The sequence below is a fragment of the Parasteatoda tepidariorum genome, chromosome 1, assembly GCF_043381705.1.
Source record: "Parasteatoda tepidariorum isolate YZ-2023 chromosome 1, CAS_Ptep_4.0, whole genome shotgun sequence".
NCBI lineage: Eukaryota > Metazoa > Arthropoda > Arachnida > Araneae > Theridiidae > Parasteatoda > Parasteatoda tepidariorum.
Genome location: NC_092204.1, coordinates 39979565 through 40004189, shown reverse-complemented (window position 1 = coordinate 40004189; position 24625 = coordinate 39979565). Strand labels below are relative to the sequence as shown.

The 24625-nt window shown below is 27.7% G+C and overlaps 1 protein-coding gene across 1 annotated transcript in view; it reads right to left on the bottom strand.

The window, feature by feature from the left end:
* The window catches only part of LOC107447089 (synaptotagmin-15), a 67628-nt gene that overhangs the window by 26903 nt on the left and 16100 nt on the right, over positions 1-24625 (bottom strand). The window contains exons 2-3 of the mRNA XM_016061903.3: positions 15848-16028; positions 1887-2023 (exon numbers count right to left, since the gene is read on the bottom strand). Coding sequence (XP_015917389.2) covers positions 1887-2023; positions 15848-16028 — 318 coding nt within the window. The remainder of the gene's footprint in view (positions 1-1886; positions 2024-15847; positions 16029-24625) is intronic.

The following is a 24625-nucleotide window of genomic DNA, read 5'->3' as shown; positions in this document are numbered from 1 at the left end:
ATATCTGTAGTATATTAACGACCTGAAGTTTTTAGAATTTGTTTTCCAATGTCTGATTCTTTAAAAATAAATAAGCGAATAACTTTTCTTGGTTACTTGAATTGTTCAGTTCTAACTATATATCGAATATAAGAATTTCCATTGAAAATTGCATCAATTAAGTAAATACTTATTTGAAATATGACCTTTAAGCAACATTTAATAATTTATTTAACAATTTTGAATGTTTGTGTGGTATAAAACCAAATAAAGGCAAGAGATTGGCTGAATAAGTTTTCGCCAAACTTTTCTCGAATCGCCAAGTTTTGTACTCACCTTAAGTGCTTCCTTTCATTTTGTTAAAAATAAATATTTGCCTGTTTCTAATTGTATTTAATTTTGATTTACTAATATATCATATTTTTAGCTTTTTAATCCTGGCTCATTTAAAATTTTTTAGTTACTTATAATATATCACTTAAAGTTCAAACTGTTTTTTTAATAAGAGATCTATTTAATTTGCGATCTTCCATACGTTTTTGGATCTATAAATGTTATCTTTTTTATTTGAAATTCTTGTGATTAATTGCTGAAATAATTAGGGCCTGTGGTAGAAAAGTTAATGGGAATATGTTTGCAAAATTTAAACTCTGAATATGTGATTTAATTTAAGTACGAAAATAAAAACAGTATTTAAAATTTTCTACATTCATTTCGTAGAATCTCAACTTAAATACGAAGGATGGTAAAAAAAAAAAATTAAGGCCTGATGCTATTCCAAATCCTTTAAAAATCCTTTAAAAGAGAGATTCCTTTAAAAAGAGAGAATGGATAAGTTGTCCAAAACAATAATCAATTTTAGATGAGCTTAAATCTAATGTAAGTATAAATTTACTGATTCTTCTCCCTTTGCTTGTTTCTTTATTTAATAATTATTAAAAGGCTAAAAATGTGAACAGAATGTTTCTATCTAATAATGAATAATAGTTTTCTTTTAAATAACAAAATAATTAAATTTTTAATTAATTTATTCAAGTATTAAGAAAAAATTTTCCGAAAAAAAGTAAATCGATGTATGCTCACACATTTTTCTTTGCGAATTATCCTAGTTGAGGTTAGTATCGTTCGTAGCAATAAGTTGCCAAATCTTGTAGCTCTTCCGCATTGGGGAAAGGTTTTGCTCCAAAATGGCGGACGAGTGGGCATATCTAATTCAGAGGCTCTAGCCCAGAAGAGTTATTTAAACTTGACGTCACATTTGTGTACTATCTATTGGTTAATGAAAACGAGGCCTAGATTCAATAGATGATTATAATAAAGCACTTTTCTTTTAATCATGCTGTTTTGCTTTATTTATACATAGTTCAAAGTATACCCTATCTTTAATTGAAAAGTAAATCTATATTGCCATTTTTGGAATTTCGACTAATTTCCGAGATAAAAAATACAAACTAAAAATAAAAAGATCAAACAGGCGCAAAACTTTAAAAAAAAACATGAAAAATTAATTCAAAAATTATAATATTTGAATTATTATATTTAAATTACAATATTTAAATTTTTGAAAAAAAATTTAAAACCACGTTTTTCAAGAGGAGAGGAATGGAGGAATTTTTTTTTTTGTTCAACCTAAAACGAAAAACGTAGTTTGCATCACTTTCGTAATAAACTACTTTCACTAAAGAGCCCCCCCCCACGTCACTAAAAAGTGATGCGCTCTACCTTTTTTTGTCTTAGGTGTGACAAAAATGGTATACGTCATTCTAATATAACACTTGAAAAACGTGATTTTTAAAATTTTTTATTCTGTTTTATTACAAGTATTCTTAAATACAACAGTGGCTGTAAAAATATTTAAAAACGGGAATTCTCAAGAGACTTTTATAGAATTAGAATTTTTTTTTTACCTCCTTCTAACTGAGACAACTTTGTACACAGAGCGCCAGCACTTTCGATGGAATTTGCTGTCACTGCAGGGTCTACAGGACTTGGTAGGGTTGTTACAGGAGCACTTGGTACAACGAAATCAACTGGTTTTTGAGTGCTGAAAGAAACCACACCAAAAATCTTAAAAATATAGCCTTATCGTGAAAGAGAAACAAATTATTCACTGGACAGACATATCATAGGTAATTACCTATGGTATATATTTTAATAATTCATAGCCAATATCAATGCCATTTTTGCTACATATTTATTAACTCGCTTTTGCATCTGTGACGATTCCCTCTCGTGATTAAAATTTCATCCACTTTATGACTAACTAGAGCACTCAATTCTCAACTGCAGCTCCGTGTCTAGTTAGCTAGAAGTTTTATTTTTACTTAAACATTGTAATGAATGTAATGAATTAAGCATTGTAAAATAATGATTACAAAATTGTAAAAAACTTATTAGGAAGTTTTTATACTAACCAAAAATTAATTTAGATCTTAAAAAAAATTACAATGACGTTGATGAATTAAACGAAGTGACTGAATTAAATGATTTTTCATCACAATAGCATTGAAAGCTATGAGTAAATCTGTATTAATACTATAAAACAATTTGAGTTTCTTCAATTGAATGATTTTATATTTAGATGGAGCTATCTTACCGTCAAAAAAACAAAGAAGAAAATGATTGTATAGCAATCAAGGAGCTTGGTGGGCGAAGTAAGCAGGGGATAGGGAAACCCAATTTAACTTCGTTACAACGGTATCTACTAAGGAATATAATTTGATAAATCGTATTTGATAAACTGTATTATTTGTTCTCAATATTTTTCATAAAATATTTAGTTGCCAAAAATTCAGCTAAGCTTTTATGTCTAAAATAGGTCAATATTAAATTACTCAATAATGTTGCTTTAAATCTTTATTTTTCATTTTTAACGTTGGCTAAAATGGAATTCTTTTCAAAACTAGACTTATTTAAAAATAAATAATAAAAAAATAATTCTCTTTTAAAATTAATTAGCCTTTTATTAACTTAATTTCGTGAATCCTTTTAAAAGAGAAAAATTGCTTTTTTTAATATAAAAATTGCAAATTTAAAATATGACAGTACTCACTTAAATAGTTGAAAGAATTTGAATATTCGAAATTTATTTCATTGTTTTCCCTGAAGGATTTTAAAACAGAAACAGCTTACATTTATTAAAAAAAAAACTCTTAACAAAATAACCTTTACTGCATCTAGTATAAAAAAAGGTATTCTTGAATATTTACTTACAGATCGATTACATTTCTTTTCTGTGTATTTTTGCAACTTTTTTAGCGGAAACTTTAAAATTGTGTAAAACATGACATTTTTGATTTCCATCTTTTAAATTTTATACTAATTTAGTATTATTTCTCCACTTTCAAATTATTTTTTTCAACTCATCTTTTTTTTATCCATTTTCCATAATAAAGATCAAAGAGAAAGAATAATTTATGTTCATGAAAGCTGATTCTGAGAAAAAAACGAATTTCAAGACGGGCATGTACAGCTTTTCTTCATCACGGTCTATTTTCACTGCGTAATAACTCTCGGGGCGAACTGATTTTACACGTTATTGGTTTGACAAAACTTACACTGTTAGAAATTTCTCGGAAGAAATGTTTAAATAACAATTGATTGCATGGCTATTTTACCATATTTAATCAACACAGTCAAATAACCGTAAATGAAATGGTAATCAAACTGTTAAGTTTAAGAAAAACTGTTTATTAACTGCTTTCACCTAATACGGTTAAACAACCAGAATTTTATAGCACCAACTGGAACCACCTAATGAAACTACTTAGTTCTTCGCTACTGCGTACATATCATAGCCGAGCGGGCTCATCTGTCAATCTCATGACCATCAGAACTGGAATTCCGAGTTCTAGTGTTGACACTACAATATTTTCTCCATTCCCATCAACACGTGAAGAATTCCCAGTGTCCGGCACTCTCCAATGACCATTAACTTACGAAAAGCCGAGCTTCTATGTCTAATTAAAAAGTTATTACGTTTTTAAAAAATGCTAGCTGCAAATGGTTAAAAAACCGTATAGTTTTGTATTCATGGTTTTAGAACGATATTTTTGTAAATGGTTATAATACCATAAAGGAAAAAAAATTTCTTTTCCGTAAACTTCATGGTTAATCGGATGGACAGACAGCTGCCAGTTATATTACCGTAATTTTAGAAGGAAAATTTTAACAGTGTAGTAATACTCAAAATGCAACAGGTGGTAATTTAATCTTCATGTTATGTGAAAAAATCAAGATGAACTGTTTTCCCCACTTGATCTTCACAGGCATATTTAGTCCCAAACATGAAACTAGTGTTATAAAAGTGGCTCATTTAATATATTTGTCTTAAATTTTTTCACATTCGAATACTATCAAATAAAGAAACAAATATTTTAAGCCAAATAAATTACTATATTATAAAAATTTAATAAACAAGTAAATAAATAATTTAAGAAAGAGAGGAAGAAAAGAAAATGTCAGAAACATTTGCATATGCTCTTGAAATCTGCATTGGGAAAAAAGTATGGCCACAACTATTAGAATATAGCACAATTTACCTTGTTTCTGGCTCTATGGGAACATGATAAAGCTTGAGAGTTTTTACCGAAGCACTTTGGTAATGATTTTGGCAAAATTAATTGTAAAATATTGTTTTAAATTATGCGACAAAATTTGGTAAATGTGCTAAAATTTGGTAATTTCATTAGGATACCTTAGAGCATGGCATAAAAACCATTTATTTGATTAAATTTATTTCACAGTTTTATATTTTTTACTGAATTTGTGGTGGTAAGAACTATAATTTTGAAACCGGAATTTATGGTTTACCATATGAACGGAAAAATTACCAAATGAATGAGGAATGATTTAACTACCGTATGCTTTGATATTATAACCCAAAATTATCAGAACTGTTTTTTTTTTACCAGAAAGCACATTACCACACAGTACGGTAATGTCACCAGAGTTTTCCGTTGTGTGATATATTAATTTATTTAAGCATAAAATTTTAGCATTCGAAATTTATTTTTATTTATTTTACAAAAAAGCCGTTTGAAGTTTTTCCCCCCCTCAAATCTTTGTTTCATTTTGCTTCTTTTATGAAATATTCTTTCCATTATCTTCTGCACATAAAAGTTTCGAGAATCATTTCTTTAATGAATAACCAAAAATTCTTTCCTCTCTTATTGCTCCTTTGCGTTTTTCTAAACTGAGGTAAAGAGCAATTCCGCCAAAACATTAGAATACATTTTCTTGAGTGCATTTCCCAAAACTAAAAATCTAATTTAAGCACTTAAATAATATAGAATCATTCGCATATCCAAAGTTCAGACCTTTTTTTAAACTCACTTTTACGTATGAATCATGCTTCTTTAAAATATGAAAGAACTTGAATAAGAACTTTTTTTGAAAAGAGAATATTTTAAGAGGAATATAAACAAAATTTGAGCTTGATAACACTACTTATTTGGTTGACACAAAAAAAATGGAAGTAACGAAATTATTACTTCTAATAATAGTTTTTGTCGTTAACAAAAGCACTTATTTTAATATAAATTTGCAATTTAATATTTTTAATTTCATAAAAAATATGTCTTAAAATATGCTAATTAAGTAACGCAGATATTATTTAAGTTAGATAGTCATTCCCCAAAAAGTGTTTCTTTTTAAATAAAAAAACATTTATTTAAACGGATGCAAATATTCACCCCTCAAGATAAAGGACTCCATCTGGGGGCTGAAGCAGTTCAATCAGTAGAGCGGTCTAAAAAGTACAATTAGCATTAAGTTCCTTTTAGTACTTTTTATTACTTTAGCACATTTCGCCATATTTAAACAAACAAAATCATTATTGAATACGTTCATTAAACTCTTTTATCTAAAGAGAAGCACAAAAATAATTTTTTGTACTCATTTGTTATTTTTCACTATTAAATTTAATAATAATCACAAAAAAAATTTGCATTGTCAGGTATGCAAATTTTTATTTCAGTTCAGACAATGTAATTTTAAATAACAAAATCCATAATTTCCACTAAATCGTGCAATCAGTTCCCGAGTAAAATTTAAAAACTTTTTTGAAGTCTTATTGTTCAGAAACTGTTTGTGCATTTTCAGTCATGGGTTTATTGTAGCATGATTCACATAAATTTTTTGTGACACATGAATGAAAACTCAACAGTGGAAAGAATTAAGTAAACGAGGTTTATCGATAAATAGGAACGTCCGAAAGTAGTATAGAAAATGCTAGAAGTAAGACGTGGATTAATTCCATAAATATCAGGAGTGTCACCACCACTGGACTGAACTTTTAACTTTCATCAACATTACGATTGACACCACCCCAGAATTGAACTCCCAATTCCATTACCACCACTGGACCTAACTTTTAACTCCCATTAGCATTAGGATTGACACCACGAAGGTATTGAACTTCCAATTCTATTACCATAGGGTGAATGAACTTTTAAGTCGCATCAACATTAGGATTGACACCACCAAGAGATTGAACTCCCAATTCCATCATCACCCCTGTACTGAACTTTTAACTCCTATCAGCGTTAGGATAGACACCACCAAGGAATTGAACTTCCAATTCCATTACCACGACTAGACTAAACTTTCAACTCCCATCAGTAATAGGATTGACACCAGCAAGGAATTGAACTTCCAATTCCATTACCACCACTAGACTAAACTTTTAACTCCCATTAGCATTAGGATTGACACCACCAAGGAATTGAAATTCCAATTCCATTACCACGACTAGACTAAGCTTTTAACTTCCATCAGCAATAGGATTGACACCACCAAGGAATTGAACTTCCAATTCCATTATCACAGGGTGAATGAACTTTTAAGTCCCATCAACATTAGGATTGACACCATCAAGGGATTGGAATCATAATTTTATTACCAGCACGGAAATGAAATCATGGACACACGCATCACAGCAGCACACGCAAAATCAGTTGAGGTTCATAAAACCCATAACAGTTATTCCACTCCTGAATTCAATTAAAATAATGTTAATGTGACGAATCTGAAATTTTGAGGTTTTTTCTAAATTCCACTTATTTGGAAGGCATGAAGATCAGCATTCTCAAAAACAAATTCAGATGCTACTTTGCCAAAATTCTCGGAGCCTCTTTCTAGGACAGAGAACAATGAGCTATCACACTTCAGCCAGCACCATCTAATGAAGCGTATTGTCAGCAGTAAACTCCTACCTGTAGAAAGTAATACGGAAAACGAACAATTTTCGTCTTTCTTCCTATCTCAATTGAAAGTCCTGCCGTTGAACGACGTAATTCCAGAAAATAAGGAAAAGAGTGTCTTTGTGTATAAGAGAGAAAACGCTGACTACTTTACTTTTATTCTGAACCTGATTTGCATTAAGTCGATGTAACAGCTACAACATAAATTATTAATCATAATATTATAATAATATTATAATTATATTATATTAATATTGTAATTATTAACATCTACTTAATAAAAATATATGCCAATTCTCAATCGTGAGGAGCAAAGCGACCATGCTGCCTTCTGGTGACCTGCTCCACGCTCACTAAAAAATGCAAAAAAATATATATTCTAATTTGATAAGCAAGATCGACGCTTTTAAGTTCATAGACTGACGGAACATTACACTATTCAGATAAGAATTTATTTAATTTTTAATAAATTTTGAATGAAATATATTATTCTATCACAGTAACTGTTACTGTTCATAGAGCAAGATCACTTGTTCCTGTTAAATGAATTCTATTTAATAATTAATAATTGTTCCTGGAAGCTCTATCTTAATCCCATAGAAATAGAGAGTCCAGGCACAATTTGCGAACAAAGACTCTATAAATATGAATTGCAGAACGTAAAATAGGTTAATTTGTTCATTAATTCAAATATAGCATAAGGGCGAAGAGATAGTTGAAAACAGTAAAAGCCTGAGAATTTGCTAAACCAACAGCTTGCTTCACGATCACTAAATAAATGTAAACAAAAGACTTAAACATTGACAAAGCTTCTGATTTAACAATCAGTAGTAGATTATCGCTTTTAAATTTGTAGACTGACAGAAATTCAGAAACTGGTCCCAATGAATTGTTGTTTACCAAAATATGTGTTTGAATAAATAAATAATCAGTAATAAGAAGAATTAATTAATATTTTTTAATTAAAAATCAATTCACTGGTCACTTATAAAAAGGCTGTAACTTTTTTAAAAAGAACAAGGACCTGTTTTAAAAATAATTCTTTCAAATTTAAAATGCTCTGCTTAAATTTTTCAATATAAAAACTGGACATTAGGATTAAAAATTATTATTTTGCATAATTCTTTCTAATTTTATCAAAATATTTCACAGAAGGGTTTTAAAATATTTTATACTATTTTTTGATATAAATTTGGTATAAAGTATTTTCAAGTACACTTTTCTTTTTCTTTTCATTAACGATAAGAAAGTATCAAGCATTTCGCTGATAATGAAGCTTTTTTTTAATTTCCGATTCTGAATAGAAAGTAGTTTTCACAATGTAAAGAAAGATCAAATGTTAAGAATGAACAAGTCAAATTGTCTGATTATGTATAATTTTAAATTTGTCAGCAAATTAGAATTTCTATAAATATTTTAACGAGTGCAATTGTAACAATAATATTTTTCTTGGAATCCTATCTTGCTTTCTAACCTTTAATTTTTTTTTCCTCAAATTCTTACTGTGAACCTAAACTGTTAACGATTAATTGTGTTTTTCTGCATAACCGGAGTTAAACAATCGGTCAATATCATATTTGTGGCCACCAATGTTGAACTTTAAACTGAACCCAGAAAACAAGCAAGGACCTGAATTAAGCCTTGGACCAAACTGGTCTTCGTTCATTTTTGAGTGAGACTGACCTGTATTTGTGTTCCATGAAGAGGGAAAACGTCCGCGGTTAGTCTGACATCAAAGGGAATCTAAGCTATGATATATCTACCATCAGTGATGTTTCACGTCAGCACTGTGATTGGCGCAAGTCAAGAGCAATCCACGAATCGAAATTCAAGGAATCGAATCTTTGGAAATCGAGTGCCCTATCCCCTTAGCTGTCCCGTCCCATTCAATACTTTCGATTTTTTTGCAATAAGAGTTTCTATAGTTTTATATAAGCGTTTATCCAGGGGTGGTGAACCTTTATACACCAACGTGACATTTCCTCTAAAAAATTGTTTAATGAGGTCATAGATGCGCCATTAAATAATTTTGACTTCGTGATTATTGGGAAAATACTAGTACTAAATACTATCAACTCAAAACTCTTTATTTACATTGAAAAAAAAAACATTTTGCTATGTCTTAAAACAGCTTAAAGTAACACCAGTGTGACTTTTGTTGTTGCAGATTCGATGACAAATAACATATTAGGTTGTAAGATGTTAGTTTAAACAGGACTGTTAATTTTTTTTTTTTTGCTAGTTATTAAATTGTTAGCTTGTTTTTTATGGTTATTAATTGTTTTTTAGCATTAATTGTAATTTTTTTTATTAATAATTGTTTATTCTGTTTGTTTTTGTGAATTTTAATTTAATTGCTACATATGCTTCATAGTGTAATAACAATTGTNTATATAACATAAAAAGTTAATCTTTAGAGACAACTTTTAAATGTTATGTTATCTATAAATGTATTTATAGACAACTTTTGTACGTACTATTCTTATGTATTTGTCTTGTTTTTATTCTTCTGTATTTGCTTTATGTATTCTATATTTTATATTATGTATTATATTCTTTTCCTGGACTTTGACAAAACCTTTGGGGTACAGAGAGAGCAATTTTAGACTTTTTGTCGTGCTCTCTCGATAGAAAAGATTTTGCTTTTATGACTTTCGAAGTTGGTATCCCCTGAAGACGTCAACTTCGGTTGCCATATTAATCCATTTTTTTCATATTTCAATGTTTCTCTTGTTTTAATTCCTTTCGAATTCACCGCTGCTTTGCGCGTTTTTTTCATAGGAAGTATTATTATTTTTAATATCTTTTAAAATTGTGAATTCTTTTCTTAATTTGTATTTATTTAACTTCATTCTTGACCAAATGCAAAAAATATGTAATAAAATCGAATATTACGAAACACCCTGCAAATGAAATATTTAATAACAAAGAGATTTTTGACAAAATTCAAAAGATATGTAATAAAATCGAAAATTGTGAAACACCTTGCAAATGTAATATTTTAGTGTAATAAAACTGTGAATACATCAATTAAAATAGGTCGAAACACTTGAACCCATTGGCGCTTTTGATCTTTTTAGGGACAAATAAAAATGTATCGTTAGCCTACGTAAATTGTTTCTTTTTCTGATATAAATTTGGTAGAAAGTATTTTCAAGTACTCTTTTCCTCGTTCTTTTCATTAACGATAAACAAGTATCAAGCATTCCACTGATAATGAAGCTTTTTTCACATTTCCGATTCTGAATAGAAAGTAGTTTTTCACAATGTTAAGAAAGATCAAATGTTAAGAATGAACAAGTCAAATTGTTTGGTTATGTATAATTTTTAATTTGTTGACAAATTATGAGTCCCGCAGTGGACTGATCGTTAAGACACAGTTCCCAGCAGATCACCGAAGTCAAGCATCACTGGCTACGGTCAGTGTGCGGGTGGGTGACCACTTGGATCAGCCTGCGTAGGGACCGAGGGTGTGCGGTATTGGTCCTCGTTAAACTGTGCTACCGTAAAGTGCTCGACTTCGCGCGCAGGTCGTCGGGCTACCGAAGCGGGGGAGCCATCCTCTCCGCAAAGGATCAAAACTGTGATGGCATGTCTTCGGATCATCCTCCGGGATGTTTCCCAGACCGTCGCCAATAGCCCATTGTGCAGCTCTAGTGCGACGTAAATTAACAACACCAACAACAACGACAAATTATGAATTCTATAAATATTTTAACGAGTGCAAATACAACAATAGTATTTTTCTTGGAATCTTATCTTGGTTTTTAGCCTTTATTTTTTTTCTCAAATTCTGACTGTGAATCTAAACTGTTAACGATTAATTGTGTTTTTCTGCATAACCGGCGTTAAATAATCGATCAATATCACATCTCTGGCTACCAATGTTCAGCTTTAAAGTTCTCAATGAAACGAAAGAAAGAGGTAAGAATTGCTCCCATTAATTTCTAAAATTAAGTTTGAAATTTAAAAATTCCAAATTTTGATGTTACTATTCAATTTCTAAATGCAAATACGAATTAGAAATAAAAGTACACATTCAATGCTTCATCTTTAAGAAACATTCACAATTTAGCTATTGAGGTAAAGTAATTAGTTTTTGATTTTCTCATTTAATTCCTTTCAGCTTTTGCCAATCCATTCTTTACTTTTCAACTCGTCAGTGACTGCATTCGATCAAAAATCACGCGAAGTGAAGTTCGTGTCTGAAAAGGGAATGGTCTGAGAAAGAATTTTATGGGTCGCGAGATTAACTACGAGCTATTGTGAAAAAGAATACGAAACAGTTAATTAAAGTTTAAATGTGCATCGTGTTTTAGGTTAAGTTTGTTTGGATAGTTGTAGCAGATTTGAATAATTCACGATTTCATTCCAAATACTAAATCATATTTTTTCATAAAAACTGCTTTATGTAGATTAGGAGGACAAGATTTTAAGCTAAAGTTAAAAAAATTTGTTTATTCTAACTCGTTTCGCTCAATAACTTCTAATGAAATTAAAAATAGTCAAATCATTAGTTGAAATTGATTAAAGTACCTTTTTATTCTTTTTAATCAAAATATATTTATCACATTATTTTTTTTTTTTAAAAACTGCACAAAGATTAAAATTTTAATTTTTTAAAAATTAAAAGTTTCTTTTACACAATTTGATAACAAAAAAGAATGATTTCAAAACTTTGCAGACAATTTTTATTTCAGTAATGTATACTAATTAATTCATTACGATTAATATGAAACAACTTTTCTTTCCTTACTAATAATGCTAAAAGTAGGTTGTTGTTTTTTAATTAATTTATTTCTTTTTAATGCCTACAGCTATATAAAATGTGTTTAAAGTTTCAAATGTATTGCTTGCTTAAATATAAAAAAAGTTTCAATTGAATTGACCTAAATACTTGTAAGAAAAAAATTAACATCCTAAATAATAATTTTAAAAAAATTATTAAATCATTTTAGTTTTTTAAAATTTATGAAATTGATTTTTAAAGATTTGCCAGCATTAAATTTATTGTATTTATTTTTTGTAGCATGAAATTTTTCAACAGGCACATTTAGAAAGTAAATATGATATAAAAAAAAGTTTTAAAGAATATTATATAAAAATTGTATATGATCCAAAACTATAATTTTTTAAATATATATTAAGAGTCGAACAAATTTATTTAGAAAAATTTGCACTTTGTTAAACATTGTTTTTTGCTATTAATTGATATAAAGCAATTATTTTAAAGCATCGCAAAAATGAGTATATGAAATTGAGAAACATTAAAATCAAAACCATTTTTACCATTTATAAAGTACCATTTAAGTACTTTTCAAATCTTATAATGAACTATTTTGTTAAATTATTTGCTCCATAAATAATTGAATTATTATTTTAGTTATTCACTTCATATTAATCATAATATAATTATAATTTTTAATATAAATTGTATTCAGAATTATAATTGCATTAATTGTGTTAGTTATGAAACATTTATTTTGCTAGGAGCAAAAAATAATTAAATTTGTAATATTTTAAAATTGATTAGAATGTTACATATTTTTTTTTAAAAAAGATTCTGATAATGTAGAAATAAAATTTCTAGTAATGGAAATCAGTTAATTAATTAAAGTTACTGGAGACCGCTGCAAAATAATTAATAAAATTAAAATATTTAGTAAATATTTATTTCTTTAATCAATAAAGTGAATTTAAGAACTTTTATTTCATAAAAATTCAAATATATTAGAATGTTTTAAACAATAATAAATGTAACGAATTTTTAATATTAAAATAAAACTTAATCTTAAAACGTCTGTTTCATTTTCGTTCGAATTTTTTGTACGACTGTTTAAAAATATATGTACTTCGTAAATCCTACCAAAAATGGAAAAAAATTACTTCCTCTTCTATTTCCGGAGAAAAAAGTTTCGGCACTTTAGCTATTTACCGATTTCATTTCCACCTATTTGTTCAAAAGTTTCACAGTCTCTAACAAATTTTCTTTGAACAATTTAAATATCTTGTTACAAGTACAATTTTGAAATTCCTCTTGAATTGAATATTTGGAATTCTTTGAATTCTAGAAAGAATGAGAAGGTATATTCTTTTCCATACTAGTAAAATGGGGATTTCCTTAAAAGTTAGAAATATCATGAAAAATATAACGACATGATTTTTATTTTAAGAAAATAAATTGTTTTTAAAATATTTATGAGATAATTAAAGATAAATATTTCTGAATTTGTGCTGTTCGATATATTTTCTACTTTTATTCCTCGAAATTTTTATACGTATGTTTGAAAAATTATTTTTTTTGGGGGGGGGGAATTATATGATGCATAAAGTAGTTGTAAAGAATAAGTGCATTTTTAATAGTTTTAACAATTATTCTCGCTTCAGTTAATTTAAACTAATTGTATTTTTTATAAGTGATAGTTGATAGGTATAATAGTTTGCTAATAAAAATTTTATTATTATATAATATTACATTTCAAATGCAAAAATTTTTATAAATTTAGTTTTTCTTTCCTTCAAAAATCAAGTTACATTCACTTTTTTCAAAAAAATTATTATTTTTTTCAAATTTTATTTGAACATGGTAAAAATTAAATTAAGTTTTTGATGCACAGTAATTCTGTATTTAATTTAAATCTGAGTGTTAGTTTCCAAATCAGCTTACTAGTTTTTTTTTGTAATTTTACTAGTGATACTAAAACACTTCTTAACGATTTAGATGATTTTCGGACAGCAATTATGGGCTTATATGCAGTACATATAAGTCCATATTATGTGTACATTTCTGTACAGCAATCACAGGGTCGGTTTGAATAACCTGTTAGGAAAATAAAACCATTCGTTTTTGGCAAGTTGGCGATGTTTGTGATTATTTTAGGAGTAAACTTAATAAGTGTACATAAAATATAATTAGTGATATTCTACATTACTTCATCTTAATTAACTTAGTTTACTTCAATACATCACCACTGCTCAACCTTCAAGAGATCATTAATCACTTCGCGACTCAATGTGAATCTAGTTTAACGTACGGAGAAGGGATTCTAATGTTTGTTTTTTTTAGAGAAAAAGCATTTTTGTTTTAACTTAAAAATTACAAAAATTATTTTAGATTGTGCTTGTTTTTATACGAATTAGGTGAAATATCGGTAGAAAACACTAAAAAAATGCTTGTTTTTGTTCAAGATTAATTATCTGTTTTTGCTCTATTGAATGGTTAGAAAATAACTATGTCTTAAGAAAATAAACTAAATATTTCTTATTATTTTTAAAACAGAATAATGTTCAAAATGTTAGATTTAATAAAAATATGATATGAAAATTTGGAAATTTATAGGAGCTTCTTTTTAGTCATAATCGTTAAGGTTGAGGAAACATGGTTGCCAAAAAATTTTATTAGTTACCTTATGCTTTAGAAACTTGGAATATTTGTAGGCATACGCGGGGAAAAATTTGAAGGAAAATTACCGTAAAATAATTTTATTAGTTACTTAATTTCTTAGAAACTTGGAATATTTGCTTGGAACTTTGAAATTTACCATACTGTATGGTAATGATATTACAGTAAGAAAAAAACCGTACTTGGGGTAATAAAAATCAAAATATACACTATTTAAACAACTTATTTGGTAATTTTTCCCTTCATATGGTAAAATTTTACTAGAAATTCTGGTTTTCAAAATTATAGTTCTTATTACCACACATTTAGAAAAAACTACAAAACTGAAAAGTAAATTTAACCGAACAAATAGTTTTCATGCCATGCTCTAAGGTATCATTATACAATTACTAAATTTTAACACATTTACCAAATTTTATCACATATTATAAAACCATATTTATAGAAATTTTTTTCCAAAATCATTAACAAAGCTCTTCGGTAAAAATTACCGAGTTTTTTGGTATTCCTATAGAGCCAGAAGCACGGTAAATTTTACCATATCCAGGTAAAATGGAGCATAATTTTTTCTCAGCGTAGACCATGCATAAATATATATGAAATTCGACAAAAGATTTCTTTAATGAAATATATTTAACTGAGGGACTCTTTTTTTTGTGCTTGATAAAAACGTTCATTCTTATTAAAAGCAAAATTCATTCTTTTATAATTGACTGAGTAAACGCAAAAATGCTTTAAACAAATACACAATATTAAAAGTTACGTAACAAATTAGGAGATTTCTAAATGTTATTTAGTTAATTAGGTCAGCATAACATTTCTATATAATACAAGGTCATTCCTAATACACTTTTAAAGAGCGCACAATTTTTAATATCGAATGAAACTTGAATATTCAGTAAATTAAATGAAACTGAATTATTTTGGAATGCTATATCTGAATACTGAGAGAGTGTATTTAGAAACATTTAATGACGTTTTCAAAATTAACTGAACTTACTGAAGGCTAGGCTATTACAAAAACACAAAGCTAAAAGTGACAGTTAATTGTTAGTTTATCTTTATTGCAAGTTAAACGAAAAGTTTATAGTCCAGCTTCTTTTTGATTATTTATTTATTTACTTGATAAGTTTTTAAGATCAAGTGCGGGTTGTTTTTCTAAAAGAATGAGCAGATTAAGCTAACTTTGATACTATAAGTTCTCATTTTTCTCAGCAATAAAATAATAGCTATTCACGTGTTTAGTCATATATCAGATACTCACCATACATAGTTGTAAACAATGGGATCAGTTGGCTTAGAGATTTTGGGTACAGAGGAGTGAAGGCTTAAGAAAGGCTGGTACGAACTCCTCCTACGTTTCCTTCTTCTATACACAGAATATCCGGCAGCCAGCATCAAGATGAGGAACGAAATTCCCAAAACTGCCACCAAATACTCAGGGGCTGAAATAAAATTCATTATTTAGAATTATTTACTCTTCAAAAGTTTAAGAATAATATTATTTACGAGCAATTTTGTGTTTTAGTGTGTTCGAAATTTCTGAATATATAGTATTTTATTTTATAACCGTCGTTGAATAGTCGACCCAATTTATTGGGTGTACGACTACTAATATTCAACTCCGTAGCCTTGTAATTTTGAACCCAATGCAGAAGACAAGGGAACTACTGGATCAAGTATTGGGAGAAATTTGCCTCCGTGGAAGTTTTTTTGAGGGAACTAACCCGCATTTGCGTTACAGGGAGAGAAAAACCACGAAAGCCACCCACGTTTAGCTTGACAGCAAGGGTACTCTAACCCATGATCCGTCTACCACTAAGGATATTTTACGTCAGCACTGTGGTCGGAGTGAGCCGGGTTCGAATTCGAATTGACCAGCTATCACTGGGATAGAACCCATGTCACGTCACCCATTTAGAGGCTAGAGCTTTATCCCCTGAGCCACCACGACTCTGAATATATAGAATGTAGGAAAAAGAAAGAAAACGAAGCATATTAGTAACTTTCGAATTTAATGATCGGATTTTCACGTACTAGGATGCGATCTTAATGGTTCAAAGGGGTGACTTTGATGTTGCGCAATGTGAGTAATAACAGTTTAATTACGAAATCAGACTCAGAAACACATTTTCCAGGAATAAACATTTAGACCTTCGAAATATGCGAAATAGCCACAATCTGGAAAAAATTGTCTCAATTGTTTAAGCAAGAGAGCGGTCAAAATCTTTGACTCCTTAATATTAATTTCATATTTTGCGTACTTCACCATATCTCTAGAACAATTTTGGAAGAAAGATTTTAAAATTTTTATTCTATGAATTTTGGACACAATTATAAAGCTCATTTATACAAGGATAATTTAATGTAAGAAAATACTATATATTTTTTAGATTTTCATTATAGCCCAAAGCTTTTAAATTCATTTAGGTTATGTAATTTAATTTGCAACATAAAATTCGAATGGAATCGATTGAATATTTCTTTAGGTACGAAAATTTAAAAAAATGATGTCTTTGAAATTTCATTGTCCAGAAATTGTTTGACTGACTTGCCTGAAATTTCGCAATTTGTTGTTTAAGATTACGCAATTTAAGAGGAAGTAAAATTCTGTTATCTTACAATTAAAAAACGCTGACCATTATCAAATAAAAGAATTATAAATTATTGTTAAAAAATTAATTTTACATAAAATTATGCTTAGATAAACCAGTTTCATAATTTTTTGCAAAATTCTTTTGATTTTTTCATCCAGTTAGAAAGTTAGAACAACAATCAACATCAATTGGCCAAACTTCTCTAGACTGTATCGTAGGATCGTATTTTCTTGATTGCAGCTAACCGCATAGTTTCATGTTCTAGAATCCATCAGTGAAATAAATATTTTTATTCAGTGAAAAGGCATTTTTATAACTAACTTAAAATATCTTCTGTATTAATTAATTAACATATTTAAGATTAGTCTCTCGAATCGTTAACGGTGCATAGTAGTATGGGAGGACCTGATTAATAAATCGCAAATTTTTATGGTGTTCTGATTTTTATTTTGTGTACTCTACTTTGAAGTACGCTGATTATTATTATTATTATTTTTTGCATTAAATGACTTTTCTCCTGCTCTACAAATTAAATTACACACAATATTTTACTTTTAGTATTCTGAGGACTTTCATCTTGCGTATCTAACTCTAGGAATTAATGAATTAACAATTTGTATCATCAATATAGACTTATGAATTACCCTGAACAATGAAATTAACGAAAATTTAATTTACTTTGACATATTCTGATGATGTTCGCACTTAATCAAGTTATTTTGCATACTACTCATACATACGACTTTTGTCATAGTTAACAAAATATTATATTGAAATGAAGTATTGAAGATATTGAAATTTACTTCCAAGAATTTTGATGAAAATATTCTTTTTTACGTGATTTAATTCTATACTACTGAATACTTAAATTGAATACAATACTTTCTCTTAGAGTAATCTGATAATATCCTGCTTTTCGCAAATTTCCGCCTGTAATATTAAAAAAAATTGCACTTTAAAGTAAAGTATGAAACTTTTTTTGATTCTGACGGTACAAACAACGGCATAAAAGGAGAAAACAAATGAATAAAAAATAAAAATTACAATAATAATAAAAATAAATGAGAAAAAAAAACTAAATTCCCCTTGAATACATTAAAATATTATATTATAGCATAGGAATGAAAAGAAAGCATAGGAATGAAAAGAAAGCATAGGAATGAAAACTTAATCGAAAGTGAAATTTATTCATGAATTACGATATAAAATTCATACCTTAAAAATAAAAAGATTATTAGTACAAAATTAGAAATTAAAAACATGTCAAATGCAGCTACTTTAAGGCGAAACCCATTTTTATCTGTTTAAATTCTTTCTTTCCTTTTTTTCTCAGAACACTTTTTTATTTTATGAATAATAGATTTTCAAAAAAATTATTGAATCTAAATCTGAATATTTACTTTAAAGCATTACGATGATTTTTTTTCGGTATTCCATGATTTACTTTTATTTGACACTATGAAGTATTAAAACTGACTGCAATAATTTACTTTTAAGTTTTCTAATGACTTTTATTTTGCTTTATACCGAATCACGCATAATAATGTGAATGAAGTAATTTACTTTTAATTATTTTGATGATTCCTACTCTGCTTTATTTCAGTATTATTCTGCCTATGAAGCCTTAATTTTCAATGTAATAATTTACCTTGAAAGTATTCTATTTGTCATTTTTTTTACTTAAGCATGGCAGTAAAAAGAAATCCATCTCTGAAAGGTTTCCTTTTCGGAATTATTTCAATAATTTTGGTTCTATACAAAATGATATTTAAGGAAATTGCATCAAATATTCCGACAGCCGGGGATTGAATTGGATCACCTATGTTCCTCCACTGACCTATTTATGGTCTGAAAGCATTACTTGGCTTTTTGAAAAATTACTGCATTTTGGAGGAAAATACTGATTTCTTTGGTCATTATCCAAAAGGAGAAATTTTTAAAAAGGAGAAATCTTTTTCCTACTTTGTATAAAGATTGTACGAACAGTAACAATGATATATATTTTTATTTAGGTTCATTTTTTATACAATACAATATATTTTATTTATAGAATTTTTATTTTGATCTTACAGTAATATCAGTTTTATTCAAAGCATTTTTAAGAGTTCAATCAAAACAATTTATTGCATAAAATGCTGAATATATTTCTGAAACAATTCCATAAAGGAAACTGCTGCACTATGATTTTAAGTGTCAATTACATAAACTTATATTAACTGTAATATTATAGTGGATTTCCAAACTCAGTGATACTATTTAAATGGTTCCTTGGTATATAAATGACTTCTTATAATTTGCATATTTTTCAGATTCTAGGACATAAATTTAAAAATTATTGTTTTTAACTACTAAATTATTATTTTTAACTACTAAAAATAATTAAATTAGTTATCCTTCAATTGATAAGAAATTATTATAATTTTATATCTTTAGAACACGAGTTTAGACTCGTTTTATTCCTGCATCCTACTTAAATCTTCGAGTAATGCAGACACTTTAAAAGTTCTTTTCTCCGGAATAATTTTGCTTCACGCTTTTTTCCATCTTTAAAACAAAAACTTTTAAAGTTCTGTATAATATTTGAAATACATATAAATGTAGTTATTTTACTTTGTTAGAAAATATTTTTAAATTATAATTTATAATTTATTCAAAGGGAACCACAAAATTTAATACAGAAGCAAAAAATTTCATAGATATAAAAATTTAAAATTTAAAATTTTTTAAGTGATTTTTAATTTGAATTTTTTTTTGAATGATTTATAAATTATCACTGATAATTTTTTTAGTAGAAGTATAAAAAAAATCAAAACAATAAACGCATTTTTATAAAAATATTAAAAAAATTTTCTGGTTTTCCTTAAATAAAATTTAATCTACAAATTTTTATAACAGGTAGGGGAGAGTCGGGTAGCCCCGCCCTGCGGGTACCCCCACCCACAGCCAATTTCATATGTATAGAATATTTTCTCAAATCAATGGGTCATCGGACATTAATTGTTATATTAAAAAAAGATTATTTTCAAAGTTTCAAGTATTTATGCAGCTGTTAACATGGTAAACAATAGTTCTGAAAATATGTTGAATACAGTAGTCATGAAATTAAGAAAAATTGGTTGAATGTTTCGATTAAACTTCATTTTAATACTGAAAAAATAATTTTTTTTATACCTACAGCATTAAAGTCTTAAGTTTAATTTGCACGAAGAAAGAAGTTTATATGTGAAAAATTGTTCAAGTAATTATAAATTTACAAAAAAATTGGATTTCGGGTAGCGCCGCTCACATGAATGTCGAGTATCACCGCTGAATTTTATTTCGTCGAAAAATGTACGGTTGCAAAGATTATTATTTTATTGCTTCAAATTTGAATGTTATATGCATTTTTAACAACAAATATTGTTTTAATTAAATTATTGTTATTAAATGATAGAATTCACTAAAAATATATAAATATGTAATAAATAAAATAATTTTGTGATAAAAATGATAAATGAGGTTTATCTATTGTCAATACATTGGTGACTTTCATTTATCAAAACACATAATTTTTGTACCTGGGCGGGGCTACCCGTACACATTTTGAAAAGAGTTGAAAAACATGTTTTTTTTTAATTTCTATTTTTTTCAGTTAAACTATTCTTTTTCTGGTTTATTCTTTTTGCATTATTTAGTTAGATGGTAACATACAGAAATATTGATTATTACTCAATATTATACAGAAATATAAGCAATACTCCTTAAGTGGGCGGCGATACCCGACTCTCCCCTATATAATGATTGTAACAATGAGTAAAAAAACTTTTAAAACAGGGATTGAATGATTGTAACAATAAATTATAATAGAATTAATAGCTTAATTGTAATTAATTTTTCATATCACTTTAAGCGTAAGCTTCTATTTTCTACAATAACAAATCTATCATAAAAATACTTCATATTTGAAAAATTAAAGTGGTTAATTTTCAAAGCATTCAAACAGCATAAATTATAATAGTTTTGTAACATTAATAAAAGAACATAATCTAAGTCAATTTTAAAGCATATTTAGTTTTAATTTATATTTCATTACTAGTAATATATTTAAGAGAACATGGAAGAAAGTAAAGGGCACGAATGCTTTGAATGTTAACTTTTAAGCATTAATTATTAACATACAGAATAAGACGGCAATAATTAAGCGAGAAATACGAGTTCATTTTCGTATTAGCATTTTCTCTCTTTATACCGATCTATGCATTAAAACTCTTCTCTTTTAATATTTAATTACTTCCTACCGAAAGAAAATAAGTGAAATGCTAATATGCAACGTCACTTAGTTTTATAACTATTCCGTTGTAAATCAATATATTTTAACAAATTAAAATTCTACTTGTTTTATCTTTGAAAGTGCTTTCAAATATAGTTTTTCCACAGAACATTAAATGGAAAATTAAGGAATATTACGAAAATTTCATGGATATAGCTGCATACAAAAACATTTTACACATTTTTTACACTCATTTAAAAAACGTGATATAATTATGGTATTACAAATTATTTTGTCCTGTAATGCGGAACTGTGAATTAAATGTGATTCAAAAAGGATATAAAAATCACAGAGGATACAGTGAGCAAAAAAGAAATATTCATCACTCTGTATAATTTTTGTTCGAATGATCAGATTTTTACAAACTAAGGGCCAATCTTAGTGATTCAAAAAGTTGACTTCAAATGTGCTAGTTAACTTTTGCTTGCTATTAAGTTTACGAAATAGGGCACAAACAAAGTTCTTTCTCTGAATAACCTCCGACCTCTTTTTTCACGGATTTATATTTTTGACTTTCTGAGAAATAGCTGAAATCTACAAAATATGGTCCTAACAGTTTGAAAAAGAGAGAGGTCGAAAATTTGGACACCTTATTGTGTTCAGTTATTGTAATTATAACTTTTGCGTTTTTCACTATTTCTCTAGAACTGTTAAAGTTAATCAAAAAATTATTGCATACAAATATAAAATTTGTTCATCCAAAGAGAACTCCGTTCAAAAAAAATATTTAGTAATTATTTATTACTTTTCATTATTTAACTTAATAATAATCAAAAACACTTTGATAAAAAAATTTAAACTATTCTAAATTATATGATTCTTAATGACCAAATACGAAATTGGCTGAATAGTTTCTAAGTTATAAAATTTTGCAAAAGGCTGTTTTTTAAATTTTTATTTCTCAAGGACTAATGTAACAAGCTCGACTAATAACGAGTTAGATCGACTAATAACGAGTAATAAGCGAGACAGAATCTATTAAACAGATTTCGTTCAAATTTTGTATTTTAACATATAAAATATTTGCTTCTTTGTAATTTTTATTTTCATTTGCACTTAGGTCACTTATTTCTGTAAACTTCATGTTATACATTGTGGAGCATAAGGAGTTGTTTAATAAAAATTAATTTAAAAAATACAAACAAATAAAATGTATTCTTTAAAATGACTTAGAAATTTGTATACGTTACAATTCCAAATGTTTTGTTCTATAAATAAATAAAATAATGAAAACTAGTTAATAAGCATTACAAATTACTTTTTTTGCATGAAATTGTCTTAACATAAAAAAAATTTATAATTGTGTGAAAAAAAAATTCAGATCGATTTATAAGTTCTCGAATTATAGCGAAGACCACACTCTTGACTCAACTAATTGTTGGGACATTTTCCTGATTACGGCTATCCCTCTCCCTCTTATTTTGATAGTCAATACAAATCCGTTAAAAAAAGTTATGTTTATTTAGAGATCTGAATATAAGTGCTCGTATATGTGTCTGACTCAGTAATTTAAATACCAGTTAACACCAATTAATTAGCATTTCGAGTTTACATTTTTGAATAGTTAAGATTTCTGCTTATTGAAGTAACGAGAATAATCAGGTAACTTAGTTTACCTGATCACTCACGTTATATCGGTTTTTTTTAAACCAGTTGAGATAAACACAATTTTTTTTCTTTTATTGTATATGTATCTGAAATAATTTGACACAACTTCTGTCGAATTATAAAGTTGTTTTGTCATCCCTAATGATGACGGTTCACTCATGAAATAGTTTGACATAACGTCTGTCAAATTATAAAGTTGTTTTGTCATCCCTAGTGATGACGGTTTACTCATGAAATAGTTTGACATAACTTCTGTCGAATTATAAAGTTGTTTTGTCATCCCTAGTGATGATGGTTTGCTCATGATACCGAAAGACACTTACATTTTTAATGAAGTTTTCTACTTGAGTTTTTTAACGTCGAATTTCTTCAATTTCATTAAGAACTTAGTTCATGAAAATCCAATCAATAAAAAAGTTATTAAGAGTGTTTTTTTTAAATATAAATTTTAAGTAGAGAGGCATGTGTCAGCTTTATGTGTACGCTAGGAGTGAAAGCTTAGAAACAAATGGTTTTTAATTTCTAGTATATCGTAATATTTTGAAATAAGTTATTCTAGGCTGACCACACAGTGTTAAAAGAGGAAAAGTAAATTAAACGAATCAGAAAACTTTTTTGCTTTGAAATATTTCATTATGATTAAGAATGAAATGCTTTTTAGATGTGTAAACAGATGGTGGAAAAATTATCGGATGCGAAATCTTTATAATAAATATTAAACAGCTCCATGTAATGGATTGATAGCTGATGATAGTCACGTCCAGGTAAGAGATAGGTGTTAAGAAGAGTGGTATAAAGAGTATGAGACAATTTTACCAAAGACCATCATAATTCTTACACAGTTCAATATTTATCATATAATGACAGATCGATCTATATTATTTTCACTGTTTATTCAACTTTAGCCTATTTGCTTGATAAATAGATGGCTTCACAATTTTTTTTAAATACGTATGTCTTATCAAATTTTCCGGGGGTTCTCAAAACTGTAAAAAAATATGTACGGCTGCGGAAAACGAAGCTCTTTAGAAGAAAATAAAAATGCTTTGTGACTTCTAAACTCTTTTTTGGAAGATAACGAAAATTTGAAAGACATATACTTTTTAAATACATTTTTTTCTTCATAATTTTAAATAGAGGAGTGGATCTGTAGCTATATAATAAAATTTAAAATGCATAAATTCGATTCGAAGAGTCATCAGAATGACTTCATTTAAATAATTATATTCAGCATTATTTTTACAGTATTCAAAATTAAATAGTTTTCACGATTTTGGGTGGCATTTTTTCACATAATTATAGCATAGCTATTTTTTCATTAGTCAGATCTTAAAATATTCTGCTTAGTTTGGCATATTTAAAAAGAGGATTGGAAATCAAAACAAAGTTAAAAATTAAAAATAAACAAAAGTTCCAATCAGAAACATATTTAAATTCAAGTGCGGAATTTTGAAGTGCCTTCGTAATAACTTCATCTAAATAGTTACAAATTTCTTCATCTTTTCAGAATTTGACATTAATTAAATTG